Raw genomic sequence first — 8,902 nt, 5'->3', positions numbered from 1 at the left:
TTATCTTAAGGGTCTTTCCATAATTTTAGTTTTAGTATAACATTATAATACCATTCATATTTTTACTTTTTTATAATTTAAAGAAGAAACCAATCCGATGTATATTTGACATTTGAGGCTTAATACTATAGAAAAGCACTAAACGTTTTTCAGTCAGAGTGTTTTCAGCTTGTTTATTTTCATATAAAAATATGGCATGCAATTGCATCAAACAATTATATAAACATCAGTAAATTGTTATAATCATAATTAATAATCGCAATTTCAAGGGAATAATCGAAAATTATGATTTTTGTCATAATTGTGCAGCCCTAACTTCTAGGCTTTTAGACTCGTTTGAAAATGTCAGAATAACTTTTAGATAAATATAAATATCCATTTAAACAGATGTAGGTTAGCAGTACTAGTTTGCAGATTTGCTGTACTTTTGAGTAAGCTGTCGTTTGATGTGCAGAACTACAATTTGAAGACAGTTTATTGATATCTTGTTCTGCGTTTAGGGGTCAAACCATATGCTTGTACCATGTGTGACATGAGATTTTTCCAAAGATACCACCTTCAGCGACACAGCCTCATTCATACGGGTACAAGTCTTCTCTACCCACTGCGCTGCTGCAACTTTCTGCTTTGCTTTTGTTCGTTTGACTGATATTTTCGAACCATTCGGTGTTATGCTCACTCTGCAGTTCCTTTCTGCTTTTGCTGAGCATTCCTGCACATTGTCATGCACATGAACCTTGTTGCCTCTGTTGTCTTTTTAGCATGCTAGATATCGTCTGCATGACGTTTGCTTTGTCTGTGAGGCAATCACAAGTCCCTGTTGAAGCTTCATATTTAATCTTCACAAAAATTGCTTTTCTCTTTCACCTCTATCTTTGAAAGGAGCCCTGCTTATCTTTGTTCTAAAAGCAAATTTCCTTGGAAAAAAATGTATGTCATTGTGGTTGGCTTTTGAGCAGTACTGCAGATGATCTTAAGTTTTGAAGGTGCACACAAAGTATGGCTCCCTTCAACATCTTATTGAAGAATGACAACTTCATTAGTTTTCTTCCCAAAATTCCACTGATTTTGAGATATTTGTGCTTTTTTGCCACCTCAATTCAAACACCCAGGCGATCTTATTTCAAAATGACACTGATTTTCCTGTGTCTAAAATTCACCTTTTACAAAGTCATATCAGAACATTCAAATCTGCATTCGAGCTGCCGCTGACACAGAGAGAGCAGTTATCATGTTTAGGTATGAAACAGCTTCACAAACAATCTTGTCAACCACAGTATCATTTCTGTCTTACAAACATTCATATTATTACTGAAGTAATGAGAAAAAAGTTAGGGATGCACGATATTATCGGACCGATATCCGAATCGGCCGATAATGGCTTTAAATGTACATATCGGCTCGATATGAAAAATTATGCCGATATGTCTTGCCGATAAGAGGAATAGGTTAACACACATGTGCTCAGGGTGTGCTAGTGATTAGATCACGTAAGCAGTGTGACTCATTTTTGAAGCAAAGTTTTGTCTGAATAGTGATTGAATTCACTGCTTTGGATCGCTGCATTTGTACAGAATGACGCGTTTGTGTGTGATAGAGTAAACGGTAATAGCACGTGCCGCGGCAGCCTCCCCCGGGTCCTAACGCCCATTCGGTAAGGAGTTTTAATCCCGTAGGGGGCGCTGTTGGCCTACTTTTGGACTGTTTCTGATTAAATAAAGCAGTATTTGATGTAATAAAATCATGCGTATGTTTTGATTTAAAGGTCAGAAGCTATAGCTTACATGAATAAAAAAAAAATCACAAACATGACACTTGTAAATTAAATAATTTTATATATACTGATTTATTCATTAATGTGTAATATGTTATATTTTTTAAACTGAGCGCTAAAAGATTTTCAGAATTTTTACAACTCTTTTGCTTTAGACCATCTACAAATGTTAAATCTTAAAATAAAACGTTAAGGTTACTACTGCATCTTTCTGGGAAAAAAAATGCAGCGATTGATATGTAGTTTATTTATAGTTATTCTCAAAGCTTCAATGTACTGTCATTATAAAATAACTTCATTATTGTTTATTTGTTAAAAACTAACCAAAATTTAAAATTATTTGCTTATAATTTCCACACAGGAGATATTTGGTGTTGTTTCCAAACAAAAGGATATATATTGGTATCGGCATCAACTATCGGCCAAAATGAGTTGAAAAATATCGGCATATCGGCAAAAATTCAATATTGTGCATCCCTAAAAAAAGTATATAGTTAGGAGGATATACATAGTGATGTCTATGGCATAGCGATCAAAACAGAGCAAATCACCTTTTGAAAGTAATTGGCGCTTGGTATTTGTATATGTATTTGTCATTGAATCATTAATTCAAGAGATTCCTTCAAAACTGCTGATTCGTCAGTAATGATACTGAAACTGAAAGTTAAGTAATTAAGAGCGAGTCATTGACTACAGATATTAATATTTTGTCACAGCCTCTAGTAAATTACACATTATTTATTTTATTTCAGAATTATGGTAGAATCGTGATCTCTATTTGAAAAAAAAAAAAAAAAGGAATCCTGATTCCCAGTTTATCCAGAATCGTGTAGCTCTAATGTACACCATGGTCTTACCATGTTTAACTCAGTTTTATGTACAGCGGTCCTGCGCGAGAAATACGGAAACAAGGAGGAGGATAAACACACAGATCAGGAGGACTAAGGCTGAGCGCTGTGACCAGAAGTGTCAGTCAATAGAGATTTTGCTGTATTGTTTATATTGCGATAAGTAATTATACCTGTACAGTGCAGGACTGCTTAAAGTTTTTGACAAAGAATGCGTGCAAAGTCATCTCTCAGACAGCGTGCGAGTACTGAATTGAGTTACCTTTCACAGCTTTGGTCAGATTCACACAAAATTGTCAAAATGCCCATTTTGGCAAGTATAACTGAAATCGGGTGGAAAATTTAAAGAATTAGTTCATGCTAACTTATCGCTTTAAAGCACAGTTTGTGTCATTTGTATCTTCGATTTAGTGTATTAGACATATTGTTTGCAATATATAAAATAACTTTTAACTTGTTGAATATCCTATTTCCTTTGGAAATGTGTCAGATTATGGAAGACATTGTTTCATGCTAACCTTCAGATTCAGTGTTAGTAGCTGGTAGCCATTATTAGCACTTGGGTTGTGAGTCAGTGCCCTATTAAGCTGTGCAACCATCTTTCACATGCTTTTTATGTGCTTGCAAACATCTCTTGCACTCTGTTCTTGTGAAGCATGCGATTTCAGCAATATCTGTCAACAATCAGCTGCTATATTGACATAAACGTGTTGCATATACATGGTTTAAATCTTATGCATAATTTGCTCTGGTCATCTAGGGGTGAAGCCGTATGCTTGCTCCCTGTGTGACAGGCGTTTTTTCCAACGTTACCACCTGCAGAGACACAACCTCACTCATACGGGTATGAGCCGTCTCTCCTTACCCTTTACATTGTTCTACTTGACTACACCAATGCACAGCTTAGCACTGTTGCCAACTTGTTAGTGTTTGTCACTATATTGTGCTTATTTTTTTATTTTATTATTTTTTGGACTGTTGCCTTGGCAATGAAGATGGGTTTTTAAAACCTGTTTGAAACTTGCTTTCTACAATAACAAGATTATAAACAGGGAATTGCGAACATGGGGGGGACCTCCAAATGTTTCTGGCTCAGTATTATTAAACAGTTGGCAGCAATGCTTTAATACCTTGTACACATTGCTTTTTATAGTTCATGATAAAACAGTAGTTTTATTATAGGTTTCACTATAAGTTTTATAGTAAGCAAAACAGTTTTCAAACATAGGTTTGACTGCAACAAACTCGAGTTTGGGCATAGTTACAGACAATGCAATGGGGTGTTGGACATACTGAAAGTTTTTATTCATCAAAACTTAACATTCCAGTACTCTTGTGTTTAGGAGTGAAGCCGTATGCTTGTTCCATGTGTGACATGAGGTTTTTTCAGCGTTACCACCTGCAGAGACACAGCCTAACCCATACGGGTATGAGTCCAAGGGGGCAATGCACATTTAACATATCAAACACTTTAGTTTGCAGCCTTTATTATATGGCAATCACACTTTCCATGGTTCTCCATGTGCATTTTTGCTTTTTTTGTGACCAAAGGGGTAAACATAATTTATTCATTGTCCTCTGAGTTGCACCAATTTTATTTATTTAATTTTGTCAACGTTGTCATCTCCAGTGTCATGGTCTCAGCCACAGGGGTGTGTCATGGCCGGCCCATTCTCAGGGAACGGTGCCATATCCCGGCACAGAAATTATCGTTTGGTTGTTCGTTTGTTTGTTGGTTCAAAGAGGTTACTGTTGAAGGTTGCTGCATCCTAGAAATTATCTTTTCCCACCTTATCCCCAAAGTGCAGGGCCATAACCATCATAGACATTGAGGGACACCTTATATTACACTTTATATTAGTTGTCAACTACTATGTGCTTACGTTAATGTGATATGGTTAGGTTTAAAGGTGCAGTAAGTGATTTCTGAGAAACACTGTTGATATCTAAAGTAAACAACCAAACAAACACACCGCTAACAAAAAGAAACGCGTCCCTCCCTTCATTGCTCCGCCCCCAAATTCATGAACACACTATGCTACACAAAAAAAAACATGGTTTGGTACAAACACCATCAGAGAAAAGACAACTAGCAAATATTCACTAAATTGTTTTAATTTTCAACACCGTTTCTCAGAAATCACTGCACATCTAAGTGTGGGTAAAGGGGTATGGGTAGTGTCAGCAGCAGTGGTCGCGTTAACCAATTATTTTTCGTCATTTTTTTTTTTAGCAAAGATGGAAAAATCTATTGCAACTTGTAACTGTAATTCCCACCCCTGTCCAGTTGGTGATGAGTGTGCTATTATCTAGTATTGTCTCGTCTTCAATCTGTGGAGCGCTTGCTTTGGGATTTCCTCCCGGTGAAGCAAGTGCTTGCAGGATTGGGAAATCCCTCATTCAGAGAGTCCTGCAAACTTCTGATTACTTCCCTGGAAGAAAACTTTGGCTGAAGTGGGGTGGGCATTGACTTCATAAGACCTCTGAATGTGTCCTGTGGTCTCTGGCACCAAGACATTAGCAGCAGATCCCTTAAGTCCTGCAAGTTTCAAGGATGGATTGGATTGGATGAATCCTGCAAGTCCTCCATGGATTGAGTTTGTTCATCCAGCACATCCCATAGATGCTCAATAGGATTGAGATCTGGGGAATTTGGAGGCCTTGAACTCTTTATCATGTTCCTCAAATCATTCCAGAAAAATTTTGTGCAGTGTGGCAGGGTGCATTATTCTACTGATAGAGGCCACTGCCATCAGCAAACAGCACAGCCATTAAGGTCTGCATGTAGTCTGCGGTAATCTTTAGGTAGGTGGTATGTGTCAAAGTAACATCCACATGAATGCCAGGACCGAAGGTTTCCGACAGAACATCCGTCTTCCGCCATCTGCCATCTGCCATCTCTTTCCCAGGTAAACAACGCATAGACACCTGGCCATCCACCTGAATCCACCACCCGGCCAGACAATGAGATTCTTCAGACCAGGCGACCTTCTTCCATTGCTCTGTGATCCAGTTCTGTTGCTCACCTGTTATTTTAGGTGCTTTCAGCGGTTGAAAGGGTGACTGATCTGCAGCTACACAGTCCCAGAAACTCCGATGCAGTGTTCTGACCAATGTTCCCTCTAATTTTTTTTCTTGCTGAGCAAAAATGTTCTCTATTGGGCGGGCATTTCGGCCACCTGAGCAAAAATATTCTTTATATATAAAGAATACCGAAGTATACCAGACCTGTACAGCGCGCACACGAAAAAGTGTGTAACTTTTAACTTTAATGTGCTATTTATATTTGATTTGACCCTTGATGTAACTGAATGATGCACATTTTAGGTTACCTGAGAAAACATGTTTTACAGTGCAGTGTTACTTACCAAGAAGTTTTATTAAAAAATCATTAAAAAAAAACTCACACAGAATAGTTCAATTCTTTATAATATAATATGATATAATGTAATATAATATAGCAAATATGAAAAAATGAAACCGTTATTGCTCATGAATTCCCTATTTGAGGTCAATTATTTAGGCTTATAATATAATAGAATATAAAAAACAAATATTTTCAAAAAACATGAATATGTGAATTATTTTACAGTTGTCTAAAACATTCCCATGTAGTAGTTTGCACACTACTACACCTGTGTGTGACTGTAAATGTCTCAGAGTTTTGTTACTGTTCTGTGCCCATCATTGCGTTTGCGTTAGCTCTCATGTTGAGTTATTTCGTATTCGATTCTACAGCGACTGATTCGGCGCACATCATTCTCTTTCTATGAAACCTGTAAACCGCATTCACCGGTTCTAACTACAGCGACACCAACTCTATAGAGGTTTGCCCGAGCAATGCAATTATTTTAAATGTACTAGAATTCAACCTTTACCCAACTCATTTTTGCGTCTGTCCTGTGCACGACATATTATTTATTCTGCAGCTTAGAGGGAACACTGGTTTTGACACCTTTGTATCATAAGCACCATTCAATTTTTCAGCAATCTGAGAGACCGTAGCTCTGTGTGATCGGACCAGACAGGCTAGACTTCACTTGTCACATACATTAGTGAGCCTTGGGTGCCCATGACCCTAACTCTGGTTCACTGGTTGTTCTTCCTTGCACCATTTTTGGTAGGTCCTAACCATTGCAAACCAGGAATACCCCACAGTACCTGCCGTTTTTTAGATGCTCTGAGCCAGTCGTCTAGCCATCACTATTTGGCCTTGTCAGAGTCACTCAGACCGTTTCGCTTGCCCATTTTTCCTGCTTGCAACACATGAAATTCAAGAACTAACTGTTCATTTGCTACCTAATTTACCCCACCCCTTGACAAGTACCATTGAAACAGCATATTAAATCAATAGTCTTCACATCATCTGTCATTTTAATGTTGTTGCTGATCAGTGTATGCCTTGCAAGGTTCTAGTAGTTATGTATTGTTACTAACCCTGAAGCACTACATTTATTTTAAACCCGTAACTGTAAAATTCTAATTCATATACCTACTAATTTGAAAATGATGCCTGGTAGTTTAATTTAGTTTTTTTGTGTCTTGAAGTAGGGATGTTAATTTTAACCAGTTAACCGTTAACCGACCGTGAAGAATTTTGACCGATTAATACAATCAGTTAAACAGTTTAAAAAGTCATTTATTTATTTTTTTATTTTTTTAGTAATTTATCAAAATATTTATAAAGGTTTGCTGCATAGTTGAAATACACTACGCGTATAAAAAAAATTGCGTTACCCGTTAACCGGTTAACCGACCGTAAGAATTTTGACCGATTAATACAATCAGTTAAACAGTTTAAAAAGTCATTTATTTATTTTTTTATTTTTTTAGTAATTTATCAAAATATTTATAAAGGTTTGCTGCATAGTTGAAATACACTACGCGTATAAAAAAAATTGCGTTTTTTTTAGAGGAAGAAAAAACATAAGTCACGTCTGAGTCGCATTTTATTATTTCATTCAGAAATAGGCCTAATGCCGACGCGAAATGTTTACAAACATTATAATAAACACTGTAAACATAGCTAGGCTATTTTAGATCCCCTCACTCCACAACAAAGCCATTCAATTAACAGTATTTAGAAAAGAACAAGAATTAAAAATATAAGAAGCTATAGCTAAACGACGAGCCAAAACGAATTAATTTAGGCTAAAACGAAACTGAAAACAACATTGCATCTGTCATTCGACACAAAATCAAATATTTCCGTATTCGCGATGTATTTGAATAGCCTACTTCACTCGCATTCCAATATCCACGTAAAACAAATTGGTTTGCATAACATCACGGCGGTCTGTGATAACGCTTAACGGCACAGATTTTACTACATATTTAAACTGAGCAGTGTGTTTTTTTTTCCGCAGAAGCGCTGCAGGTGCGTGATGTGATATGATATGACCATGTGAATCCTCATGTTCTATTGTTTGCTGCTTTTTGCCCATGTAAAATGAATCCCCGGGAAACAAATGTTTCACAGACACGTATCCTTTCTAATTGAATTCAATTCGAATTTAAAATAATCTTGTCGGTTAACAGTTAATAATCGGTTAACGAGCGTCAGTTGTCGGTTAGGAAAAATAACCGAAATGAACATACGAGTTGTGTCGAGCTATTCATTAGTCTGTTTGATGAGAAAAATATGAAATTGATAAAATACGTGATACTGCGGAAGAACTGATGAAGGCACGGTTTGATCTTCAGCTGACCAATCAGCAGAAAGGGGCATTTAATTCCCACCCACATGTAGAAATCCAATATTCAAGCTGTTTATTCATTTTTCCACCCATGAACGAAAATTTAAGCTGAATTCTTGTTTTTCGTTTTTTGGAGAAGAAAAAAAAAAATACGAAAAAGGAGCCGTATTCAAATTTTTCTACTTTCAATATTAAATCAAAAAACGAATGATCGAATGATACACGGATTTTGAAGTAATCCTGCTTTTATTTGGGAAGTGGGAGTAATAATTTAGATAGCACTTTTAAAATCGTAATCTTGAGTATGTCATGTGCTTTGTTGTCTGACATAATAGGAAACATGGAGAACATAGTTTTTTTTTTTTTTTGGAGCATATTTCTTCAGGATTTCCTCTTTTGAAAATGTAGTACACGTTAAGGCAGGCGTGGCCTAATAGTTAGAGAGTCAGACTTATAACCTGAAGGTTGTGGGTTCGAGTCTCAGGTCCTGCAGGGATTGTCGGTGGGGGGAGTGAATATCTAGCACTCTCTCCACCCTCAATACCACGACTGAGGTGAGACCCTTGAGCAAGGCACCGAACCCC

General features: G+C 36.9%; 1 protein-coding gene across 15 annotated transcripts in view; it reads left to right on the top strand.

Annotated features, from left to right (window-relative positions):
* znf740a (zinc finger protein 740a) overlaps positions 1-8,902 on the top strand; it is a 39,581-nt gene that overhangs the window by 11,835 nt on the left and 18,844 nt on the right. For 8 of the 15 annotated variants that reach the window (XM_016571039.1, XM_016571038.1, XM_016571037.1 and 5 more), the window contains 3 exons: positions 501-584; positions 3,383-3,466; positions 3,966-4,049. The exons of 2 other annotated variants lie outside the window; for them this stretch is intronic. In XM_016571039.1, the coding sequence (XP_016426525.1) occupies positions 501-584; positions 3,383-3,466; positions 3,966-4,049 (252 nt within the window). The remainder of the gene's footprint in view (positions 1-500; positions 585-3,382; positions 3,467-3,965; positions 4,050-8,902) is intronic. 5 more of the 15 variants (XM_016571047.1, XM_016571040.1, XM_016571041.1 and 2 more) reach the window with 3 other exon arrangements.

This window comes from Sinocyclocheilus rhinocerous, unplaced genomic scaffold (genome assembly GCF_001515625.1).
Source record: "Sinocyclocheilus rhinocerous isolate Xijiao unplaced genomic scaffold, SAMN03320098_v1.1 scaffold2006, whole genome shotgun sequence".
NCBI lineage: Eukaryota > Metazoa > Chordata > Actinopteri > Cypriniformes > Cyprinidae > Sinocyclocheilus > Sinocyclocheilus rhinocerous.
Note: the sequence above shows the minus strand (reverse complement) of the source record. Positions and strands in the feature narration are given on the sequence as shown.